The sequence below is a fragment of the Dendrobium catenatum genome, unplaced genomic scaffold, assembly GCF_001605985.2.
Source record: "Dendrobium catenatum unplaced genomic scaffold, ASM160598v2 fragScaff_scaffold_51, whole genome shotgun sequence".
Lineage (NCBI taxonomy): Eukaryota > Viridiplantae > Streptophyta > Magnoliopsida > Asparagales > Orchidaceae > Dendrobium > Dendrobium catenatum.
This window is the reverse complement of record NW_021318513.1, coordinates 440,095-467,041: the sequence shown is the minus strand read 5'-3', so window position 1 is coordinate 467,041 and position 26,947 is coordinate 440,095. Positions and strand designations below refer to the sequence as shown.

The following is a 26,947-nucleotide window of genomic DNA, read 5'->3' as shown; positions in this document are numbered from 1 at the left end:
TTGAAATAAATTTTTATTATTTTTTAAAGTAACTTTTTTAATACAAATAATGTTTTAAAAAACAGTAAGAAAGCTATCCCAAAAGATGCCTAAGATAAGAGGAGATGCTTCTCATATGTATAAAATTCTCAAAAAAGTTGCATTTGATTGCTTCCAAGCGTAAGGCTTCGTATGGGACGGCTTTCTTACTGCTTATTAAAGTTACTTCTAGTATTAAAATTTTAATTTTTGAACTAGAAAGCCGCTTTAAGAAATAGTAAGAAAGTTGTCCCAAACAAAGCCTAAGGCTTCGTTTGGGACGGCTTTCTTATTGCTTCTTAAAGCAACTTCCTAGTACAAAAATGTACTAAGAAGTTGCTTTAAGAAGTAGAAAGAAAGCCGTCCCAAACGAAGCCTAAGTCTCTTTAAAAGAGTTCCGTTTAGAGTTCAACCACATAAACCAAACAAGCGCGGCAGCGTCAACCGCGATTTGATTTCTGCCGCTTTCCTCCTTCAGATTCATCACCACCCATACTCTCTAAACATTCCTGTACCAACACAAAGTAACCAGATAAAAGATGAAGATCCTGAAATAGAAATCAGAAAGTCCGTACAATACAGGCAAAATGGTTTGTGATTACTGTGGACAGAGTTGAATAGTTTTGAATGTCTATAAGTTCATTAAACATGGATTTATAAGTTAGCGAGATATATTGTAAAAGTGAACAATACAGGCAAAGTGGTTTTTAATACCGACGAATAAATAGACCAAAATTTCTGTCAGGGTATAGCAAAATCATGAAAGCACCAAATTTTCTAAAAAGCCCAAATAATAATGGACCATCTCTCACCTCCTTTCAATGCAGTGAAGAGAGATGGTCGTCTATAGAACAAGGGCTGTTTTGAAGGGGAAGTGGAAGAGAGAGGAGAAGATGAGAAGGTTGAGAGAAAAGCAAGAATGGAGTAGCGAAGAAGAGGACATGAGGGTAGCCCACTTAGAGGAGAAATTATTAGCTGCGGAGTGCAGACGGGGGAACCGTCTGCACAAGCATTGGGTACGCAGCGGTACCCAGCGATACCGAGTGTGGATACTGAGCTGGGTACCACCAATGATATGACGTGGCACATTTTTATTGGTCTCCGGACACACACCGCACCTAATAATTTCTGTGAAGGAGAGAAGGGAAAGTTTCCTTGCATTTTATGAGCAAAGAGCTTCAGACAAAGAAGGGGTAAATATAACCATGGTATGAGCAATTTAGACAAGTGTGACCAAGATGTTTGTCTAAATATCCAATGTATCCTCTCCCACTTTGGTACATAATGCATGTAATAGTTAGACACATCGAGTCGAAAGTTGTGTTAAAAAGTACTAGCATTGTCAGTGCGTATATTTAAGCTTCATTTGAGATAGCTTTCTTGTTGCTTCTTAAAGCAACCTTCTATACAAAAATTTTAATTTATGTATTAAGAGCATAAAAAAAATCCGTAAAAAACGAAGCCTTATTTGGTTTAACTTGAGAATGAGCCATTGTTAACAATAGCATTCTGAGTGCTTTTGCCTGAATGCCCAGGCGAGGTGAGGCAAAGCTCTCGCACTCAAACAATTTCCACAAGGGTGCGATCATTAAGGCCCTGCCTAGGCAAGTGCTTTTTTTTATTAAGGCAAGCACCTTGATATAATGTGCTAAAACAGTAATATCTCCACCCGAGCTAGGAAGAAAAGTAAATATATCAAAGACATCATTTGACATCTAAAAAAAGGTAAAACAAATTTAATAAACGAAAAGTAATATATACCTTAGAACTTAAGGAAGGCTTAGAACTCCTACCACCTGATTTCCTCCCCAAATTAATTTGCACAGATACGCTTGCCCGTGAAAGGTCTATACCAGAGTTCTGTAACGCTTCGCTTAAATTATTCAAAAGCCTGCAAGACGTTGAACATATGTTAATAATTCATAACAAGCATTAATCCACAAGATGATAGAATATGTGAAAAATTAAATGAAAAACACAGAGAGAAAGAGAGAGAGAGAGAGAGAGAGAGAGAGAGAGAGAGAGAGAGAACATCCAAAGTCCCTACAATACAACTTCTGTCTACTTGAAAGATTTGAGTCCATAGAAAGGTCAGTGTATGTCGCTAAAAACAAAGACAAGCTTTACAGTTCTTTGCAAAAGAAACCATGAAATTATAACAGAGAAAATTACGGGTGCACTTTGCTACTAAAATAAGGAAGGGGGACTATCTTGATTAGCACATACCCTTGAGAATATGCACAGGACACGCTAATTGTTCCTTCATCAATTGTTAGTTCATCTAGCATGTCATTGCTAATGGCACAATCTCCCGGGTTTGATGCTCTCATCCATTGAAAATGGGAAGCCAAGTTGTCAGCTTCTGTAATCAGCATTTGGTCAGTCTTATTTGTGAAACCAGAGGGATCTTTCAAGGACTTGAAAGAGAAACAAGCAATTAAGTCGGGCTCTAATGGATTTAGTGAAGCGGATAGCATTGCTGGTGCAACGGGAATTCCATTACCAGATAAGACAAATCCAGGAGCAGAGCCATTCTTGATGATTGATGCATCACCTATGTTATCACCAGAATCTTGGTGATTGTTCTGTCCCACATAAATAAATGTAGATAATTTAACAGGTCAAGCAAGAATTAAGCATGCATAGCAGAGCAGCAAACATGCATTCAGATGCATGATTAGCATAATTCCTTTTGCGAACTTAAAATAACAGATGCCAATAACTTATCCAATCTCACATAGACTGACCTACCTAAAACCAGGAGTAGAAGTACTAAAACTTTCCATGAAAAAGGACAATGATACCCAAAACTTTCAGAGCACCTTAACAGCTCCAAAATTGTGGAAATGAATAAACAGAAAATTACAAACGGATAAATTTAAATGTTATTAATAAACAAGAAAAAGAAACAAAAAACTAAGTTCAAAGCCTACAACTTATTATAAAAATGAGAAAATGATTGTATCTGTCCCCTAATCTTTTTTAAAGGACCAAAATAATCCCCAACTGTATAAAAGTATCAATTTGGTCCCTTAACTCTTTAAATAGAGACCAAATTAGTCCTGTGACATAATTTAGATCCCTATTTAAAAAGTCAAACAACTAAAATGAAAATTTTAAATAATCAATGATCATTTCAACCCTTCGTAAAAAGTCAATGGACCATTATGATGGTTCTCTCTTAAAAAAATAGAACTATGATGAATATATATATATATATATATATAAAGCAATGATTTAAGAATTCATTAGTCAACATTTAGATGCATGCCAATTCAAAAATCAAAGCATATATAATGAGGATTTCAAATTCCTAAAGTTGAAGGTTATTAAAACATGCAGGCGTGCTTGAGATGGTTGCAGGTTGGTAAAATGACGCACGGCTTCCAAGAAGTGGAAAAGAGATTATGATACATGCAAGTACAAACATATAATATGCCCTCTTATTTTTTTCTTCTGCAACATATGTTAAAGATCACGCAATCTGAGCAACATACAAGTCTTCAAAAAACAGACAGAAGAGGAAGGGAGAGAACGTTTGGGTGTTGGGATGGTTCAAAAATTACCCAGGCCAACAATTTGGTATTTTCATCAATCCATCCAGGGTAAATTGACTCGTACTTTTGTACCTTCTCATGCAAGAACCGGATATATTCAATGACCTGCAAAGTAATTTTAATTCTTAAAATACTAATAAGAAATTTATCCAACGCTAGCCATCCTGAATGAAAAAAAAAATACCTCAAGAAGAAACGATGCTTTATCTCTTTTCTGTTCACTATTTGGCAGTAGTCCTCTCAGTACTTGAAATCTGGCTCAAAAAAATAACATAGTCTGATCATCTATTTCAACTACATTTCGTGCAGTAATCTGTTGAATGGATGACCAACTTACAGTGAATAGGTGAAGATGATTCCAAACCCATAGGAGCAACAAAAGTAAAACTTACTGCATTTAAACTATCTACATAATAAAAATGAAGATATAATCCACAAAATGACATTTTGAGGCATCGTAGCCCCTATTTAGATGAAGTAAAGCTCCACAGGATAACCTCGGGCCTGTTACGCTTAAGCAGGCACTTAAGTAATAAAATCATGACGAGTATTTTATTTCAATATTTGTGTGGTATTTATACAATCTAAAAAAAATTCTAATAAGAAACATGCAAAATCATAGAATAATAACTGCAAAATAATTATAATAGTCTATAGATAGATAAATAGGTTGAATAATAATTATAATAATACGCGAATTGGGAAGTAGAAGTATGGATCCTACAGATCAATGAACTGGCAACGGAAGAGAAAGAAACGAGGGCAGAAGTCTTGATGAGTGTTGGGTCTCAACTGGTAGAAATTTCACCATATCCCTCACACAAACGAACAAATGTCATCTCTTTTCAAGCTTGTTTGATAATTTTTGAAAGACTACCTTTGATAATCCTTTGGTGAGAATGCTAGGAAGTTGTGTATATATGGTTACAAATAAGGTAAGCTTCTCCTTTACAAAATATCTATCAACTTCAATACCCTTTCCTAGTGAATGGAATTAATTATATGCAAGATAGATGGCTGACTTGATATCACAATATAGCCTTATAGAATCTTTCCATCAACCTTTAAATCTTTCAAGATAATTTGTACTATAACAATTCAAAGATTCCCAATGTCATTGACTTAAATTCTACTTATATACTAGATCATGCTCCAAATTTTATTTTTTACATCTCCAATTCACTAGGTTGCCTTATATGAATGTGTAATATCTTGAAGTTGACCTCATGTCAATCATAAAACCACATAATCTACATATGTGTATGCTTCAAGAGTCAGATCGTCCCCCTTCTTAAATAGAATTCCTTTGCCTGAGGTTTCCTTCAAATATTGCATAAATATATAGATTCTTTAGTATTGTGCATAAATTGACTCGCCAATATCAATAATTTAAGCAATGTTAGGTCTAATATGTGATAAATAATAAATCCTCCCACTAATCTCTTATAAAAAGCTTTTTTTATTGTTGTCTTTTAAAACATCTCTACGACTCTACATTTATGATTAAATTTTTTAAGACTCTCAATAGATTTACATCTTAACTTACCGGTTCCTTTCAACATGTATGTTATATATTTTTATTGATATGATGATTTCATATCAAGAGTGTGCAAATTTAATGCCAAGAAAATACTTTAGCTTGCCTAACTCTTTGAATATAAATTCTTAGACCATTTTATTTGATTTTTTTATTCCTTTCAGGTCACTATTTATCACGATAATATCTTCAACATATTGTAAAAAAAAAGTGACTAGGAAAGCTGGGATTATTTTTTTTTTCAATGGGTATTTATACATAAAGTTACCTAGATCTAAAGAATAAACGAAAATAATATAATCTTTAATTACATTAAATTAAAAAAATACAAGATTTATTATCTATCCCCTCCTTTTGCTTTAAGTTTTATGCCAAGGGAGCAATCAGAGGCTCTCTATTTTCCTTTCTTGCACTTGGATCTGTGACACATCTATTTCCTTATTTAGTCAATGCGACCTTATAGATATGTGGCTTCCTCTTTCCTTTTCTTGCTTTATCAATCTCGCTAACCCCTCAATTATGGACCTAACCATTGGTCCCATCAATCTTTCAACACTCCCTCTAAAATTGGATGATATAGATCTATTATTCTAAATTTGCTTACAATATTTTTAAATACAATATTGCAAAGCCCTCCAGTAAATATGTCGGCAAATTAACTTCCTGTTGGAATATAGGAAGTACAAATTAATCTACTCTATAATTTCCCTTTTATGAAATGTCTAGCCGCTTATACATGCTTGTTTCAATCATGTTATATTATACTATGAGCAATGCTGATGGAGGATATATTGTCAAAATATATATTCATAGGCTCTTCATATTTGATTTTTAAATTTTCTAAGATAATTTTAATCCACAGAAGTTCACAAATACCTTGAGAAATTGTAATGAATTCAAATTGCAAGCTCAATCTCTGGATAACACAATTTGTTTCTTCCTTCTTCGTGTTATGAGATTCTCCCTGAAGTTTACAGTACCCTTTGTAGATTTTCCATCCACTTACCATTTTGCATAATCAGCAATAATATATCCTTTAATTTGTAAGAGAGAGTCCTTTTCTGGGATTTAATTTTAGGTACCTGAGAACTCTATAAGCAACTTAAAGGTGAGATTCTTTTAGTTTGTGCACAAATTCATTTATGAGACTTCACATTAGGACAAGTGTAAAATTGATAACTAGTTTCCCAACTAGCCTTTGATATTGTCCAATATCCACCTTTGTTCCGTCATTTGTGTCAAGTATTTCCCCTGGTTCAGTTAAAGTTTCACGAAGCTTGGAATAAGTCATTTTTATTTCCCTCAATAGATCCATAAAATATTTTTTATTGAGATATGAATATTATTCATTCTAATTGAGCAACTCTAGACTCCAAAAATATTTGAGCTTGCCAAGCTTTTTAATTTCAAATTCTTCAACAATTTTTTTGAGCAATTCATTTTCTTCATTATCATAATCTATAACAATTATATGATCAACATTTAAGATAAGAATTGAAATATTTTCATCTATAAAGTGTTTTATGAAGTTTAAGATCTCCTTTGTTTATATTCTATTATATGCATGGCTTTTATAAATATGTTAAACCATACTCTTTGGGATTGTTTAATACTATATAGTGCCTTGTCAATTTGCATATCTTATTTTATGCAAAAGAGATATCAAATTTTGGCGGAGAATCTATATAAACTTCTTCAATTTTCTCATGTAAAAAAAGCATTTTTTGCATCATAGTTGATGAGGACATCGTTAGTGATTTCGACACGTGTACCATCGGAGACACCGGAGATCGACGGCCACGATCAGGAGTTTATATTTTGAGTCATTTTATGTAGTAGTTTATTTTATTTTTCAATTTTTACTGTTTTACCCTTATGGATAGTCATTTGATATTGTAGCCCCAAGGGCATTTATGTCTTTTAGTTTTTATTTCATTTTGGCCTATTTCTCATGCATTGTATGAGAAGATGAATATTGAATGAAATTTTGTTTTCTTTATTTGATCTCTTAGTGAGTTCATGAGAGGAGAAGGATCTCTTCGTGAGTTCCGAGATTCCCAAAATCTCTTTGTGAGTTCTTGAGGAAGAGATACTTGAGGTTAGTAGTTTCCTTGATTTTTTTTTCAAGACTTTCTCTTTCTCCGAGCTTTTATTTTCCCCTCCCAAAAATCCCCTTGCTGCCGGCCTCCTTGGGCCACCCAAGCCGTCGGCCCCCATCCGCCAACCACCCAATTGTCGGCCTCCCCTCCCCCATCCTCCCCTCTCTACCTCTCTAACCGCCGGCCCCTCTTGGGATCACAAATTTGAAATTCAAATTTTCCAAGGGCATTGATAACTTTCCTTAAATAACTCCATGATTTTAGGCAATCTTCATAATTGAATTTCAAATCAAATTTGAAATTCAAATAGATTCCAATTAATTGCCTTAAATTTGGAAACTTCCCATTCATAAAAAAAAAAATCTGAAATTTATTTCAGATTTTCCTCAAATCTTTGATTAGTGTGTGGGCCCCACCTAATTAACACCTATTCCCCTCCCTCTTTCTTTTATTTGGTCGGCCCCCTCTTTGGCCTTTTCTCTCACAATTTAAATTCAAAACTCCACCAAATCAGCCCCTAATTATCTCCTCAATTAACACCCCTAGCCATTAATGAATTAATTTGAAATTTCAAACAAGTATGCTCATGACAACTTTGAAATCCTGAAATTAATTTCAGGTTTGGCATAAAACCCCTCTCCCTCTCTCTCCATGCAGCCGACCCCATGCTTGCCCCCCTCAATTAATGCTCATTCAAGGTCCTTAATTGCAATTAACTGAAATCCAAATTTCAAATTAATTCCCTCCATTTTTACTCAAAACCTGAAATTATTTTCATATTTTGAGAATAGAACACCTCCACCCTAACTTAACCCAAGCTCTTTCAAACCTAATTTCCCCCTCCAACCGCCAACTCCTCTACCTCTTCTTTCCATCGGTGCTCCTTCCCCTCCCGGCAAGAATGCATGGCAGATCCGGAGCGTGATCACGGATTTGCAAATGACTTTCAAGGAGACATCGACGTCGTCCGTTCGCCATTCTTTGACGTTGGGTTCGGCTTCGACCACACCGTCGAGGATTACTTGAACCGTATTCTTCCCACCCTCGTGGACGTCAACGACGAGCAACTTCCGGCAGACGATTGGATCATCAACGGGTGTCCACCATCTTCCCCAAATCCGGCTTCTTCCCCGGCCACTAGTCCTCTCGGAATCACTTGTGTGATAGTGGCATCTTTAAGCGTGCTTGCAATCCTCCTCTGCTAGCCTCCAATTCCAAGATTTGAGTGAAGGATCTAGGTTTTAAACTTGAGGTTTTGTTATATTTGTTATTTGCATCACCTAGTAATCGTTGGTTGTTATTTTGGCAAGTTCTAATAATCTCAAAGTGTAACCTATTGCTATCGCTTAATCTCTCATGTTATCTGCTTGAACTTTCATTTGAGCAAACAAGAGTTTTTGGAAGCAACGCAAAGTTTACTACCTTTATTAATCTCTTAATTGCAATTCTTGGTTATCGCATTTTGATTCACATCAATAGTATTGCATGAACCATCTCCAATAGCTAGAGAAATTAGAATTAGAAGACAAATTGTAATTATTTTTATAATAAGAGCAAAAATTTCTTGATAATCAATTTCATAGTATTGAGTATATCTTTTGGCTACTAATCTTGCTTTTTTACCTTTTCAAGCTTCCATCTGCTTCATATTTTAACGAAAAAAATTCATTTGATCTTACAATTCTTTTCTTTTAGTAACTCAAAGATCTCTCAAGTGAGATTTTTTCAGGGTTTTCATCTCTTTTCTGATTTTATCCTTTCGACTCTTATTTTTTAGTACTTTAAATAAGGTTTGTTGAATTTTAATGAAGTTAGAGTTAATTTTTTATGTGTAAGAGAAACTTTTTAAAAATATGTACTGGGGTTATAGGGTAAAGAGGAGAATGTATTGTAATGGGTTGATCATTACAATCGACGACAATTTCAAGTCTTGAGCATGATGGGGCTTTCAGCTTGATTTTATCGTCCTTGTATAAAACTAAAGAGATTTAGTGATGGTGATTTCCAAAGTTGTGATGTCAACATGGAAAACAGCACTTTCATTAAACTTTTCTTCCAAATGGTTGTCCACCCACTAAAGATAAATTTAAGTCAATAAACTTTATTTTTCATTAAAATGTGAAGTAAAGACTTATTTGGTGGTCAGAAAATAATATTTGTAACTTCTGCATGGAGGAATGCCTAAAAAATACACTTGAGTACTCTAGGATCAAACCTACCCCGATGTTATTTATGACTGTGAATATAAGCTACACAATCAAAAATTTTTGGAAGAAACTAGGAGAAAAATTTATGTGGAAAAAAATTCATTAATATAGTTCAGGGGATTTCTGAATCCAATCATTCTTGAGGGTTTTCTATTGATGAGATATACGGACATTATTAACTCTTCGGAACTTAATTTTGAAAGAAAAGAATCCTAATGACCTCCAAGATGTCACTGTCAAATACTGTCACAGCCATCCAAGTCATCTCTTCCCTCTTGATACTATGGCCAGCATGGGGATCCGTGGGAGCCCCAACTGGATCTATCAAATACTTTCCCAGCCATCCCACTGTTTGTTCCCTCTTGATCCCATGGCCAACATGGGGATTTGTGGGAGGCTCACCTGGATCACGTCAATATCCTTCCATATTTGGGTGGCTGATATAGGAAGAGTCATCTTAGTGCAATTATACATTATTATGTAATTATTTATTTTCTTATTAAGATATATTGTATAGATTTATAAATAGGGATAATTTTTTGGAATAAAAACAAGCCTTTTTCCCTCTCCAATTCTCTGAATTTAACATGGTACCAGAGCCTAAGGATACATAATCTACTTTCCTTGCGATCCCACCAACGATCTTCATTGTTGTTGCCGGAATTTTGAAGGCTACTGTTCTAGGAAGTCTTCATAATTGTGTCATGCCTCCATTGTTGATCTTCCCTTGTTGTTACTAATACTCCCTTGCTATCCTATTTATAACCAATGCAGCCTTCATTGCTGCCCTATATCTTAGTGACTTGATTGATATGGCCTTTATTGCTATCATTTGTCGTCGCTAATGTCTGAAGCTAATTTCTCCAAAAGCTTTGACCAAATGGAGGACTCTATGGTGCAACAAGGAAGAAGACTCCTCCAAAATATGTGACCTTCCTATCGCTTAAATGAGAAGAATTACTTCAAGTGGTCTCAATTTGTGAAGACCTACTTGAAAGGAAAAAAGAAAGATGAATCAACTCATTGGGATGAAGTGGAGTCCATGATTATGTCATGGTTGTGAAACTCCATGACTCCAAAAAATAGTGATAATTTCATGTTCATATCTACTGCAAAGGATATATGGGATGCCGTCAGACAAACCTTCTCAAAAGCTAGGGATGATGCTCAAGTCTTCAAAATAAATATTAAGGTGGAAAGCACAAAAGTAAGATCGTGATTGAATATGCCACTCTGCTTCAAAGCTTGTGACAAGAACTTGATTACTACATCTGCATAAAGACCAAGTGTCCATAAGATGATGCTATCATGCAAAAGTTTTATTGAGAAAGATAAAGTATATGCCTTTCTTGCAAGATTAAATGCGGAGTTTGACCAGGTTAGATTTCATATCCTAGGAAAATATGAGACATATTCACTAAACGAGACAATTTCTCTCATTCGTGCTAGGGAAATCCAATAAGGGGTAATGATGGAACCAAAGGTTGTTGAAGACTTAACAATGGTGACAATCAAAGAGGCACTATGAAAGAAAAAAGGTTAGGATTCCTCAAAACCTAAAGACAATAAAGACTCCATTTAGTGCAGCTATTGAAAGAAATCAAGAGACACAAAGTAGACCAGCTGGAAGTTACATGGAAAGCCTCCAAGTAAGAAATGAAATAAAAAAAAAAGTGGACAAAAAAGGGGACATCACAAGCTAACGCAACAATAAGTCAATTCAGCCTAGAAACATAGTCAAGCTTCAGAGAGCTCAATAAAGAAGATACTGATATCCCTTAAAAATTCACTTGCATCTTTTTCTCTGTACTTTCAGGTAAGTTTTCTAAATCCATCGGATTAAGTATATTTAGAAAGCATTTGAAAGGTTTATGGATCTTGACTCAAGAGACACATATATCATGGCACACTCTATTGCACTTCATAAACTACACTTCTTGCCCGAGTGAAAAGAAAATCATCATTGCTGATAGTTTTCTTACTATAGTAGCACGCCAAGGAGATATATCTTTAACTCCCTCTCTCACTCTCAAAATATGGTCCACGTACCTCAATTATCCATAAACCTATCTCCATATAAAAACTTACCAAAAATCATAAATGCCAAAGTCCTATTTAACCCTAATTGTAGTTTATTTTAGGATCAGATATGTAAGAAGAAGATTGAACTTTGCTAATGAGAAAAATGGACTATACTAACTGGAAGAACTGAGCAAATCCACTATTATCAATAATAGTAATTCTATGTTATCCTTATCTAATAAAAAAATCTACTATTTTGTTTCATCATTTTAGATTAGGATATTCATCTTCTGATGTCTTAAAAAATGTGTATCCAAAACTTTTTTATGAGTTGAAAAATGAATCCTTTCATTATGATACCTATAAATTAGTTAAGTATAAACAAGTTTCTTTCTCAAACAAAAATGAGCAATATCATGCTCAATTCTACCCTATTCATAGTGATAACTTGGGACCCTAAAAAATATATCACATCTCAGAGGACCAATCATTTGTATCCTTCATTGACGACTACACTCGAGTCTCTTGGATCTTTCTCCTCAAAAATAAAATTGATGTTAGCACTATCCTTCCCATTTTTCACACCATAATCTAGAACTAATTTGGGGTAAAAATAAGCAAATTCCATTCTGACAATGCCAAAGATTGTTTTAATCAAACCAGAACCTCTTACTTTCAACAAAAATGTATCATTTATAAGTTTTCATGCATTCACATTCCATAATAAAACGAAGTTACAGAAAGAACAAATTATCACCTTTTTGCATCCATCAGTGCACTTCTATTCCAACACAATATACCCAAATCCTACTAGGGGAACCCTTTTGACTGCCACATATCTCATAAACCGACTACCTTCAAAAACCTGAGACTAAAAATACCAATGAATATACTGCCTCTTTTTAGCCTAAAGTTTAATCTCATAACAACCTTACATACAAAATCTTTGGGTGTACTACCTCTGTTCACATTCACAGCTAAAATAGAGAAAAATTAGATCCAAAAGCACTCAAGTGTATTTTTGTTGGATATTCATTCACCCAGAGAGGTTATAAGTGTTATCACCCCTCTACAAAAAAAAAAAAAAAAACCCTTAGTATATGTTGACGTCACTTTTAATAAACAAAAAACCTATTTCACCAAACCTCATTTTCGGAGGAGATTGAAACTGAGGAAGATGAGGAAGCGAGCTTGCCTCCCTTGACCTTCTAGCTTCACCACAAACCAATCCACCTAAACATGAAACCAAAATTAGGAAAATTGAGGACAACGCTATTATGGATAGCATGAGCTTTGAAAAGATATATTCCAGACGTATAAATCCAAATTTATACTCCAAAGCATATCCAAAAATCTAAACCATCTCTTGAAATTGAGATAAACATAAGTTCACCTAAAAAATCTCTTGTGTACCCATAACCAACTTTGTATTCTTCATAATTTCTCAAATTTACATAAACATTTTTTGGTTATACTAAATGATATTTATATTCATAATAATGTTTATGATGTCTTATCTAATTTGAATTAAAAAAGTGCAATGAAAGATGACAATAGGCCATGGAGAAGAACAAAACCAGGGAGATCATCAATCTACCAATAGAAAAAAGATCAGTTGACTGCAAATGGATATTCTCTATGAAACACAGAGTCGATGGTACACTGAAAAGATACAAGACAAGACTGGTAGCGAAAGGGTACACTCATACATACGACATTAAATACGAGAAAACTTTTGTACCTATAGCCAAGATGAACACCATTAGAATCATGCTCTCCCTATCAGCCAATTAAAATTGACATTTGGAGCAACTGGATATAAAAAATGCATTCATACACTAGGTCTTGGAGGAAGAAACATTTATGGAGATTCCAACAATATTCAAGGAGAATTCTAGGGGTGATAGTGTGTAGGTTAAAAAAAATTCTATATGGGCTAAAACAAACACCTAGAGCTAAGTTCGGAAGATTCTCAAAGAACATGATACTCAATGGATATCAGTAGAGCCAAGGGATCACATACTATTCTTTAAGCACTCAGACTCAAGGGGAGTCATAGTTTTGTTAGTTTATGTGCATGATATTATCTTTACCAGTAATAATGAAAAAAAAAATGATTTTAAGGAAATGTCTTGTCAAGGAATTTGAGATCAAAGAACTTAATAGATGAAATATTTCCTAGGAATTAAAGTGGCTCACTCCAATAGAGGAATCTTTTTTCAAAACATAAATACATTATTGATCTTCTTAAAGAAACAGATAAATTGACTTGTGAACCGACACAAATATAATAGAACCAAATCTCAAATTAGAGTAAGCTAAAAAGGATCCAGATATAGATAAGGGAGTTTACCAGAGACTTGTGGGAAAATTGATCTACTTTTCCCACAACATACCAGATATAGCATTTGTTGTGAGCATAATAAGCTAGTTCATGCATATTACAAAATAGACTCACATGCAATAAGTGGACAGAATATGGTACTACCTTAAGGGAACTCCATGAAACAAAAATCAAAGTAAATTAGCATAAAAAGATCAACAAAAGTGACAGATCTTGAAGCTCTAAAAGATTAACATTTTTTAGAGTCATCAAAAATCAAAGTGAATTAACATAAAAAGAGTTTATCTAGATTCACTTTCAGTAGAAAAACTCTGATATTTTGCAATTTCATTAGTATCAGATGGAAGTTTCCAATGAATACTAAGCTCCGCAAAAAAGAATTTAGATTTGGCTCAGAGAAACTCCCCAGTGACTTATCCTTGTTGTATGCATTCAACATACAATTAATCATATTCAAGGAGCACAAATACCAAACCTTACTCACTATCAGATGAACCTGAAAGATCATGCTGAGTTGAAATGATAGGTTGATGGAATTATATCCAAAGGACTTGAACATGAAATTTTGCGTTCATGCGTTGAACCTTCTTTATTAACTCCCAAGATAGATGGCTTATGAAAAATATGCATTAATTGCAAAGCTATCAACAAAATTGCAGTCTAGTATAAGTTTGATTCTCCATTTGAATAATATATGTTAGATTCAGTTGTAGGATCCTTCTTCTTTTCAAAGAATGATCTGAGAAGTGGGTACAATCAAATCCAAATCTATCCTAGAGATGAGTGAAAAAACACTTTCAAGGCACCCAATGACCTTTATAAATCACTATTGATACCATTTGGTCAATCCAACAAGCCTAATACATTTATAAGGATTACAAATCAAGTTCTTAATCCATGCAGTTGTAAGTTTTTAGTCATTAAGTTAACAATATCCACATTATAATATATCCATTACATCACAACTCCATCTTCGCCGTGTTTTGAAGGCATTTGCATTTCAATTAGAAAAGTTACATATTAACTTAAAGAATTATACTTTTTTTAATCAAAAGTTATATTTCATAGCTTTGCAATTCCTCTAAAGAATTGAAAGTTAGTAAAAAAGAATAAGGTTATTATCAAGTGGTTAGCTACAAACCATTTTTTATGTCCGAAATTTTCATGGATGGTCCACCTTCTATTGCTATTCTATCAAAGGCTTCAACTATTACTACTCTCTGACAAATATCCTGAAGCAGGAAAAAGAAATTGTAAGACCTATTTTCTTTTGATTTGTTATCATTTAAATGCAAGATTTTCTCATGTCCCTCTCCTTTTTGAACAACCATCTATACTACTATTATAAAAGGGGCTTGAGTTTCCACCCCTAGCAAATCTTGTCCTTTCATTTTATTTCTTCACAAATTATCCTAGCCCTTCATTATATTATAAATATATAATAATTCTGAAAATATATAATTAATTTTTAGCAATTAATAACACAATAATACTGCTTAATTAATAATCCTACTCAAACCAATTACTTCCGATTTTTAAAACTGCTTTTGAAATAATGTATTAAGCAGTTAGCTTTCAAATAATTAATTCAACAGTTTCTGAAATTATTAAAGTTGCTTTCAATTCAAAAACTGCTATTCATCCGAAAACTAATACTTCTTAATAACCCTATTCTCGGACGTTTTTTTTTTGTCCGCCTTGTTGTTCAACTTGCCCTACATTCGTCTACCATACCTGCCTCACGCAAGCCTCTTCTCTGTTCTCTCTCTCTCTCTCGCCGAACGAAACTGTCGAACCATTCGGAAACGGTTCGAATCTACTAACATAACCTTCGACTACTTCGCTTTCTGTAACTTGCCATCCCACAATCGTCTTCTCCATTAGCTCTCTTACGTTGTCGCCTCTAGGTGCAAGTAAAGTGTCGCACCCTTCGGAAACGGTTCGAATCTCTCAAAGGTAACTGTATAAGCTTTCATGCCTATCCAACCTTATGAAACAGTAGGAATCGATAATGGTCCGCCATTGCGGAAACGGCAGGAATCGGTGACGGTCCGCGTTCGATGCTTTTGTTACTCTCCATCATATATTATACTTACGATTTCCTCACTTGTTTTCCTTTTGTGGTTTGCATTTAGATTTTGGATATATGCTCTTTCGGCTTCAAAAGATCTCCTCTTCTAGCTTCAAAGATTATTTTGGCTTCAAATATTTAGGTAATTAATTATCTACACTTTACTTTCGCCATTTTATTTTAGCTTATATATTTATGAGTTCATTTCTGAATCTTGTTTAAATTAATTGATGAGTTCATGATGCAATGCAATACTTTACTTCACTCTATTATGCTCCGATTTTCACTTGCATATCCTGCACTTTGTACTACACGTCCCACAAAAACAATTACGTCTTCACTAAGTTAGTTTGAATCCACCAACAAGTATGAAAATGATTATTTCTCCCAGTTTTGTTTTTACTTGTATTGCTTTATATAATCTTCAAACTCTTGAGCACACTATTGATTGTGTTCTACAACATGTGCATTGAGTTTAATCAATTTCTATGACAGTGCGTTAAAACGTCAAATGTGTTGGGATACAACACAGAAGTCTTATTAAAAGTTTACTTTTACCCATGCATTTTATCAATCAAATTGGTCTAATGAATGCAATCATGAAAGTTTTGAATTATTTAAATGTCATTGCATCATGAAATTTAATGTGTCATTTTTGGTTCTGAACTTTTGAAAAACTATTTCGATTTAGTCCCAACATTAGGATTGTCACATAATCTGATAGAATATCACATACATATTTAATCTTAAAAGCAGTAAAATGGCTAGCCTTAGGAAAACAGAAAAACAACATAAACTTTAGGACAAATAGGGTAGAGTAAGGATCTATTTGGGACAAATCTTTATTGCCTCATGCGTGTAGCAATAAAGCTAAATCCATACAATCAAAGTAATTTTCACATTAACTTGCATATTAATCAAAATAAATGATTGGATACCTGTTAAAAAAAATTAAGTTGAACTATCTAAAGCAACAATACTAACAACAAATCAACACAGCACAGCATAAAATAAATCGTAGAAAATTATAATAAAGTTAAACTCCATTTTTTGAAATAAGAAAAAAAAAAAAAAGAGAACTTAATAGGCAAAAATTTCATTGTTTGCGCAATTGCTCCTTCTTTTAACTTGTCTTCCTTTTATCTAGATTCATATTAGTTAATCTCAAGTTAGTTTATGAAGCAGGAGCTTTCTTTATTAATCATTTTACATTGCTACTCAATTGCTATTATCAATCAATATGCCAAAAAATCAATTTTGTTCATGTTGCAACAGTTGCAACTCTTTCAATCCTTCTCATGCATGTGGAGATTCATATAATTTGAATACTTAGTATTGTGAAATGCACAATTCTTATTTATCTAATCTATCTATTAATCAACATATCTTGTAATTGTTTAGCATGTGTGGGTGAGATTCTTCTTATTTCCTACAGTTTTCCATTGGCTTTGACTAATCAATTTTCCTAACATTAAACAAACTGATAATTCAATATAGTAATAATTTTCCTCAGTCCTGTTTGTAATCCATTACTTCATAATGTATTTTATTATCAAAACCTGTAGATTCAATTATTATTGTACTTTATCATAAACCTCTTTAATGTAAATAAAAAGCATAAAGTTTCATATGATTATTTATTACTTTTTCCAATAATTTCTTTGACATAAATATCAACACCTTATAAATATTCCATGCATTAAATTGAATTCATAATTCGAACTTGAAATGATTTTCTTCAAACCTTTTCCCATCACGATTTTCCATAACTATATTTATTATTAAAAATATTCATTCTCATAAAATTTGCAGAATTCTAAATATCCTTTTGATCCTTAGAAACTGGATCTTAAAAGCATGTTCTCTAATCATTTTGCATTTGTTTAGTCATATGAATTTAATAATGATACTCATTAATCTGCCTTGATTCCTTCATTTTCTTGCCTTAGCTTCATCTTCTGCATGGAACCTCGCTTGCCCTAGCTTCGTCTTCTCCGTGGAATCCTTCGTTTTCCTTTCGCCTCTCACATTTCAAGTTTTTTTTTTTTGAAAATGAATGAAACCGTTTAACCCTTCAAAAACAGTCGTCCTGCTAACCGTTGAAACTATATCTCTCTCCATTTCGTTTCTCGCATTTCATTTTTTTGGAACATACATGCATCCATTGGAACCTTTGGAAACGGTCTACCCCTTTGGGTAACCGTCGAGGCCACTCTCCCTGTCCATCATATATATTTGCTTAAACTATCCTCGCATGTTTTCCCTTCGTGGTTTGCATTTAATTTCTTGGTTTCTTTATCTCTACTCTTTTGACTTCAAAGAATTTTTACTCTTTCTGATTCAAATATAAGGTAATTAATTCATATGTGCATAAATGCTTTTGTATATTTTGATTTGATTGCTTCTTATATAGTTATATTTTGAATTTAGGGTTTGATTTATGCTTTTTTATATTTTCAATTTTCTCTTTATGAATATATTGTTCTGTTAGTTTCCTAGCTCTGCTCTAATCAGTTCAACGTTCAGCCTGTCCTATAGTTCATCTGCCTGACTCGTGAATTTCTTCTTTCTTGCTTGGCAATTTTATCCTCTTATATTTTGTGCAAAGTCAAGCAAGAAGGGGTGTTTTCTTGGATAATTTCAATTTCAAATTTCTTCTTCATATTATTTTTTTCCTTTCATGTTCACCCATGCTCATGAAATATCAAGCAATACTGAATCTTTTATATTGGATAATACATTTTAAACAAATTCAGTGGAAAAAGCATTTCATCTAAATAGAAACAAAGGCAAAAACGCTAAATCCCACAAACATTTACAGAGAAAAAAAACAATAAATGTTATATTACCATGCTCTGGGAACACCCTAAGCTATGGGATTTAGTTTGATAGTTTTTTTTACCTTCTTTTGTATAACAACGCTTGGCTTGTGTTAGGTGACACTTTATAATGTTATATTACCATGCTCTGCGAACACCCTAAGCTATGGGATGATGTATTGCTCATCTTGGATTGGGAGCTCTCTGTTCTTCTTTGTGAAGAAGAGTTTACTAAAAGAACTTACCTTTCTTCCACAATGTGGTTCTTGTTGGATTGGGAGTTATGATGAAAACTTGTCAGTCACCTTCTTCTACAACTTTAGCCATTCGATTTCACATGCTACGAAGAAGTATTTTGAAAGACTCACTAAAGTATTTTATTTGCCTTCTTTCGACATCACATGCTTGTAGTGAAGAGGAGTTTTAGTGAATTATGTATGGTCTAATCATCCAACAATTTCTCTTCTACTTGCAATTATACATGAATTTGCATTAATTATTATTAGTAAAAAATTTTTGCAGGTATTAGGACAAACAATCTATTTCTCATCATCAATAAATACAAGCTAGTTGTTGATATTTCATTCCAAGAGAACACAGGTATCTCGCAGCTCCAAACTCTCATTCTTAAGCAAATAACTGTGTTTTTATTTGAGTCATTCAGTGTTTCTTCGACTTATGAGTTTAGGATTGAAAAGATTGTTTTATCTTTTATATTTCATTCAATTTTTTTTATTATTATTTTTTGTATAGTATTTTTTATTATTTTATTATTTTTCATGCAATAATTGTTATATTCTCAAAAGTTCAGGTTTTTTAAGAAGAATTTTCTCGAGTTGTTGTGGTGCTTAATTTTTTTTTTTTTCTTGATTTGCAAGGATTGTGAAATCTCTATGCTTTTCGTTTGTGAGGTACAAGTATGCAATGAGGGACAGAAAGCTCATGACAACTTTGCTTCTCAGTATGTGTATATTAATGCATGCTGAGGTATTTTTATTTTAATTAATGTTGAGTTGCTCCATTCAGTTCTATTTTGTTGTGTGTGTTATTATCTATGTTCTTTCGTTTATCATATTTTATTGTTCCATCACAAACTGTCTCCCGCCTTTATCTTTCTGTCCTTTATGATGGAGGTCATCATGATGGCTTAGTTTCTTCTTCCACTTATCTGAACAAATTGATTTGAAATTATGTGAGTAATTGTTTTTAGATGAATATATTCTTTTGTATTATATAGGACCTTATGAAAAAACTTAGGCTTCGTTTGGGACGGCTTTTTTATTGCTTTCTACAACGGAGTTTTAGTAAAAAATAAAAAAAATTGTACTAAAACGGACCAAACGAAGCCTTAGTTTCTTACCAAATCTTATTTGTTTCATTATGCTAACTACTGCTTCAACAAAATTTATTGGCAATTTTATCTCATCATTATCTTTATGCCATAATAATATAATATGTAGTTACTATGTTACTAATTTACTCTTATAAAGATCCATATTATTTTGCCCTCTATCATATTAGAAGCATCAAATTACAGTAAAGTTACTCATATGAAGATCCATCTTATTTTTATTTAAACTATTTTTGTGGTTGTATTGAGGGGAAGTTTAATTCTATTTCCCATTATTGAACTTGTGTGCAATTATGCATGATTTGTATCTCATTCATGCTAATTTGAAGTCAGAGAACATTCTTCTTATTTCTTAATAACATGTAAGCTTGTCCAATTGTAATGTATTTTGGTTATATTTTCCTTTCTCATACCTAAATTAAAAAAAAATTATTTATTGCTTTTTAACTGTTAAATTCTATACTAAATAAATCATGGTTTGTTCATTTCTTTGCATAAATTGTTGAAATTTTCATTTCCTTTTATTAGCTCAATTTCTCAATCACAACATGAGGTCCCAAGTGAAGTGTTGTAAAGGAAATTGATTTTGGAAGCATAACTTATGATAGCCAACATCACACTTATATTGTATCAGCACGACACTACAGGGCTCTTGAAGTTATATTAGATTTGTTCAAAACTATTATGGTTATATTCATCCTCTTGTTTTATTGCTTGTGTGATTTGGTTATAAGTTATAACTCTTCTCCTATGAAATAGAGCTTGGATGGAGTGATATAACTCTTCTCGTGCAAACATCAAGGAAATATTTTTTTAGGAAGTTACAAAATTCATTTATGCATTATAGTTTGTCTTATATTTTATTATTATATTACTCATGACTTGTAGGTAATCAACATCTAACTTCAATCCTTCTGATTGATTTATGTTAACTAAACTTGCGACTCTTATAGATTAAGGATGATACGAAGTATAACAATTCAATGCATTTGGTGGGAATCCTTTGGGTTATGCAAGCGGACATGCAGTACTTAAGGTTCTTCACAAGGAGAATCATCATGCACATTGTGCAGATGTCGGGTCTCACTTAATTGGATGATTGAAAGGGTTCTAACATAAGCATGAAAGTGAGGTTTTTTGCCTTAGGTTTTGCTTATTGTACATTACGGAACACATTTACTTAACCTATATGATGTGTATATAGCCTTGCAAATTCTTTCACCTTTATGTGGATAAAATATTCTTCTATTCATTTCATGTTAGATTTTGATTCCTAAATATAGTGATGGGTTACATGAAGCATTATCGTACATTTTTTTGAATTTAGTTGTGTATGGTTATATGATTTTTAGTCGAAAAATATTTAGGAGATTCTGGGTTCTTACTTTTAAATTTCATAATGTACAGTAATAAAGTTAGATATGTTTCTTTTATCATACTTCAATTATTTTCATGATATTTGCTTTTATTAAATTCAAATGCTCTTTTGTTGGTTGTCTATCATATTGATTTTATGATGTATGAATAATGAATAACAATTTATCTAGAGATTCACTAATATTAAACTGTACTTTGTTCATCAGCTATTTGGATTTCTAAAAATTTATCAATCATACTCCATATTTCCAATTCATAAAGTTGACTTATTGAGCTATGTTCACTTTGCAGTCATTGGAGATGTCAAAGTCATCGTTCTAATGCTTGTTGTGGAACTTGTCATTGATAGAAAAGTTAACTTTGGCAAATAGATGCAAGTTTTTATTATTTTTCTCACTCAAAACAAGATTATTATTAGTGCATTATTCCATGTTCCTATTTCATTAAATTGATAACTTGCTTCCTGATTGCAAATTTCCTGGTGGATGTATTGGACTATGCCATCTCCATTATTTGAGATGTTACTTGAATTGGAAATAATAGAGCTTTGATAATGGCTATGGAGTTCTATCATCTAGCATATTGTAATATCTTTTTTTCTTCCTTTATGATGTTTATGTGTTTATCTAAAAATGTTAAAAATTTGAGCAGGGTCAAATTAAAAGTCTATGAATCAAATTAAAATTTAAGGAATTTAATTCAGCTCTTATTTGTTTGAGTTGTTTATTGCTATATTAATAAAGTTTTGATTGTGTTGATATATTTCGAGCTCATCCTCTTATCAACTTATGGCTCCTATTGAAATAAAAAATAAAAAATAAAAACTTATGGCTCCTATTGATTTCATATTAATATATTTTTTCTACTAAAATTTTAACAAAAATATCTACTTCTAGATTAAAATAAGTAGTTATTATAATTACTTATGAAAATAAATTTAATTTATTTTACAAAAATGATAATGTTATTAAAATTTAATAATATGAATTTTTATTTTTAAATTTTGTCACGTGCATTTAATGCACGTGCAATAAAACTAGTATTTATAAACATGTGAATCTCCAATCTAAACTTTGTTATGTTAGTCTCATTTCATAAAGGAACATGTTTATACATTTGAACTTGATGCGTGTAACTCAAAGAAAGCGTGTAACCTAATCCAACCCACACCTTATCCAATCTATGCTTAATTATTAAATCTTCGGCCCTCTTAAATGGATTATAAGTCTCTCCTCATCCCTTTCAATGGTTGAATAATTACTTGGTAATAACTAACCAATATGATGAAGGCTTTTTAATCGATAACTGGCTAGTTTAAGATCTTTATCCATGGTGGCTTGGATTGATGGCCAAAGGAGTATTTTTAGGACTTTCTTTTATTTGATTTGGGCTAAATAAATACTCCTAATTAATACCAACATATGTGTGGAAGTAGCACTCACATTTTTTTTTATGATAGATCCCAAAACCCCTCGCACTAAATTGATTGAAGATAATGGGAAGACACAAAAGATACATAGAAGAGGTAGATTAGAACAAAAACTAATATATTTTCACTTATCTACGCTTATAAACACTAGTATCAACAATGTAACTTGCCTATCATTTATTTTGCTTCTGCGCCTTTGCTCTGTGGCAGAATGCTTTGAACGTGGTGCGCTAGCCGTTTGATCAATACTCCTCCCATCAATCGTTAAAGTCAACTCTACAACAAAAAGTTTCCTCATTAAGCACACCAATCATAATTATATAGAATAATAACAAACATGAAGGCAATGACTAAGAAGGTGGTGTTTTAGATAGCAATAGTATAGGACGTGAACACCATGGACTGAGAACTATCGAGAAAGTTAACATTAAAAATTTGGAGTTTAAAATGAGAAAAATAAAAAATAAAAAAAGATAGCCTAAAAAGGCTTGGTTAGAAAATATTAGGAATGACCTTTCTTTATTAGATTTAAACGAGAATTTGACCTTTAATAGGACACAATGGAGAAAAAGGATTCATGTAGCCTACCCCACGTAGTGGGATAAAGGCTTGTTGTTGTTGTTGTTGTTGTTTGTTGTTTATAGAAAAAGTATCAACTTTTTCCTCTCCTAAATCCACATAAATCACTTGTAAAAGTAATTTGTAAAAGTAAAATATTAATTTATATTCCCCCTTATTTTGATCCTCTATTGGATGAAAATGACACAATACTAAGAATCTTTTTTTATAAATATTTATATATTTATATGTTCTTTATTTATTTATTTTAAAAAAATGCCATGTTACTTATAATAAACTTTAAAATAAAATATAAAAATTAGGAAATATCACATTGACCTAATGTCTTAATAAACTAATTAACAACAAATAATTAGTAATTAATAGGTCATCACATCAAATATTTAGTATACATTAGGGGGATTTACATACATGTCATTGAATTTTTATGTATTTACATATCTAACATTGAAATCTTCATATTTACTTATATAACAACCTAGTGCCTAAATGACATCAAAACATAGGCATGAAAAAGTGTATTTTACAATAGATAAGTTCATGTTAATGTTATTTTTTGTCATTTAGAGATTGTTCTATAAATAAATTTAAATATTTAGATGATATATATAGAAATGCATAAGAATTCAATGGCATGAATATATATCCCCCTATGTATTAATCATCCATGGTAGAAAGTAACTAATTGATGATGAAGATGTTACTTTAAATTAATTATATATTACATGGATTGAACAAAATAACAAATTGCTGGTTAAGATTTTAACTTGAACTAATCATAGATTACTTAAATTTAGTTAGGTAAAATATGGATTAAAAACACTTGATTTAGAAAATGCAATTGTAATAAGAAACAATTTGGATGTTATTTTAGAGTAATTAGGAACTAATTATTTTAAATATAATTCAATAACGATTTTAGACAATTAATTAGTATAGATCGTTAGCATTGCCATAATTAAAGATAAAAAAAATGAATTAGTGAATACAAAGGATTTATTCAGCTAGTGGAGATTAATAAATGTTTAGTTAGGCTAGCTAAGCATAAGCTAACTGATTAACATATTCATTTTCAAAATAAATCAGAAATTAATTCTTAATTAAATTGATACTTAAGCTAATCCTATACTAATTAGTTTTAATTTAAAAATGAATTTGTTAGGATAATTAGGTTAGAGAACTTCAAATGCGTAATCTCTCCAAACAAACTTCTCATTTGGCTACTTGTAAATAAAAAACATGTTTTGGAAAATATGATATTGGTTTCACTTGTTTAGAGTGTGAAAATAAAATCATCATTTTTGAAAGAATTTTGAGAAGGTTTGTGGTGTTAAAAAATAATGTTGAGATCTAACAAAATCCACCCAAGTGATCTAGTTAGCAAACTTCATGATTTTTTAAATTCTAACTTCAAGCAACCAATTGAGCCCTAAGTTGGATTATTTTTCCTTAACTTCAACAGATTAAATATTTAATTAGTTAAATAGAGTAATTAAACCTTTTGATAAACAATTAACTATTGTTTGGGATTGATAATTATGAATGATTAGGTTTATTATTTTAAGCACTTGATCTAAAAGGGATGCATACATTCATTATGCATGTAACACAACATTATCAGATTTATTTCATTTTTCTCGAATGAAACATCGTTTTCATTCTCCAAACTACCAATCTAGAATAATGAATCCAGACTACTTAGTTCAATGCACTTGCTATGGTCGTCGTTTTATTAGAAAATGTAAGTTATTGAGTTTGATGACATCTTTAAATAATAATTTCACACATCATAACCTTTACTTTGCTCGCATGTGGTGCAAGTCAATCCAGGTGACATCCAGATGTCAGGCTATATGGTCAAAATAAATGACAAAAGAAAGAACGTTATCTAAATATTATTATATTCTTCAAACGACACAGTGCTGAACGCAGACATATCTCATTTGATTAATATAATCACAATATCTATTATTGTTATCATTATTATAAAGCAATTTAATACTTCTATCCAGATATCATAGAATCAAGAAACATATCCGTTTTTTTTTTCCATTTCGCTCGGCCCAAATCCGTTCTTTTGTTTCGTCAACTCTCAGCCACTGTAAAAATGCTACACAGAGAGAATCTAAAAAAATACATTAAAAAAAGTTCTAGAAAAGAAAATGGAGCAACCTTTGTGAAAAGACCCTTCTCTCTTGCCGAACTCCTCGTCATCGTCATCGTCTTCAAAAACCTTACTGGACCTAGAAACGGACTCCATCAGTTGTTATATTCCCTGCAAATGGTTTTCCAGTCCGAAATTTATAATGAAACTCAGAACCATTTGAAAGGGCTCGAAAAGGAGAACGAGCGGCGGAAAACCTAGACCTGGCCTCGGTAGGAGTGACGAGGAGAAAACAGAAAGAAGGGGAAGGAATGAATACCTGGAAGAAGAGGATGCTCGGAATGAAGCGGAACTCAGAGGAGCAAATGGTGAGAGGCCGCGACCAGTATCTTGCCCTGAAAGAGAACGGAGAGAGAGAGAGATTGAAGAGAGCGCAAAGAGAGTCAGGGATGGCCCTAATGCCTTCATTTTTCCCATAATAATATTCGAATATTTGTTTACAATTTCCGTAACTTGCAACCGCTACCACGCGCCAAAATGGTTTCGTCCGAAGAGAAATTATTTTGCAGACAGAATATCGTCCGAGAATGTGCCACTGAAAAATTATTATATCCGGTGAAAATATCCAGCATACCGAGTGTATCGAGCGCGTTGTATTGAGCACGGTATCGAATACTTAGTGACGTGGCATTTTTTTATTGGTTTCCGAATACATTCGGTAACCTAACGGAATAATTACTCCAATGGTCTGGAGCAGTAGGGATTATTAAGTCCGGTCACTGGATCTAGAAAATAGGTCCGAACATCCACTAAAAATTTGTCATATATATTGCTTTTTGACTGTGTGCTTTGACTGTGCTTTGGGTGCGCTTTGACTGCGCTTTTGAATGCGCTTTCACTGCGCTTTACATGCGTTTCACTTGCGCTTTTGACGCGCTTGACTTAAAATTTCGCATACACATGTACATTCCCCGCGTCAAAATTTTAGTAGATATCTGGACCTTTTTCTAGGTCCGATGACCGGACCTAATAATTTTTTCTCGAGCAGCAAAGGGTTGAGATAATACATTGATGTTAGCATAGAATAATTATTATGTGCGGATGCCGAATATCATTCGAAGATCAATCAAAATGAGCCATCTCGGTACTGCGGCTGGGTAATGCTTGATACCGCTCAGTATCTCTCAGTACCACACTTGATATTACTGATTTGGCTCGTTTTAATTAGTCTCCGAATATAGAGCTGCGTTCGACGTACACACCTAATAATTTCTCCTGCACAAATGAGGCTCAACTTCCATCTAAAAGAAATTTTCAGGTATATTAAAAAAATAAAAATTAAAGATATTTAGCTAATTAATGCTTAATGCCGTATATTAGGTCAATATTCCTTATATGTAGTCCAAATCCAAAAAAAATAAAAAAATGCGGTC

General features: G+C 32.6%; 1 protein-coding gene across 7 annotated transcripts; it reads right to left on the bottom strand.

Annotated features, from left to right (window-relative positions):
• Window positions 1-356: 356 nt before the first annotated feature.
• LOC110106259 (transcription factor BIM2) lies at window positions 357-26,028 on the bottom strand. 7 transcript variants are annotated; one of them, XM_028694212.1, is made up of 11 exons: window positions 25,834-26,028; window positions 25,583-25,685; window positions 12,586-12,673; window positions 3,913-3,966; window positions 3,760-3,829; window positions 3,585-3,680; window positions 2,522-2,603; window positions 2,245-2,380; window positions 1,780-1,909; window positions 1,643-1,692; window positions 1,337-1,559 (listed from the first exon to the last, which is right to left on the bottom strand). In XM_028694212.1, exons 2-11 carry the CDS (start codon window positions 25,668-25,670, stop codon window positions 1,514-1,516), a joined length of 840 nt encoding a protein of 279 aa, XP_028550045.1. In that variant the 5' UTR covers window positions 25,671-25,685; window positions 25,834-26,028; the 3' UTR covers window positions 1,337-1,513. The 7 variants fall into 7 exon arrangements, with proteins under 7 accessions (XP_028550046.1, XP_028550045.1, XP_028550041.1 ...); XM_028694208.1 differs by lacking the exon at window positions 12,586-12,673 and adding an exon at window positions 23,002-23,107 and having other exon boundaries at window positions 25,834-26,024; XM_028694219.1 differs by lacking the exon at window positions 25,834-26,028 and adding an exon at window positions 23,002-23,107 and having other exon boundaries at window positions 25,583-25,611.
• Between the last annotated feature and the right edge of the window lie 919 nt (window positions 26,029-26,947).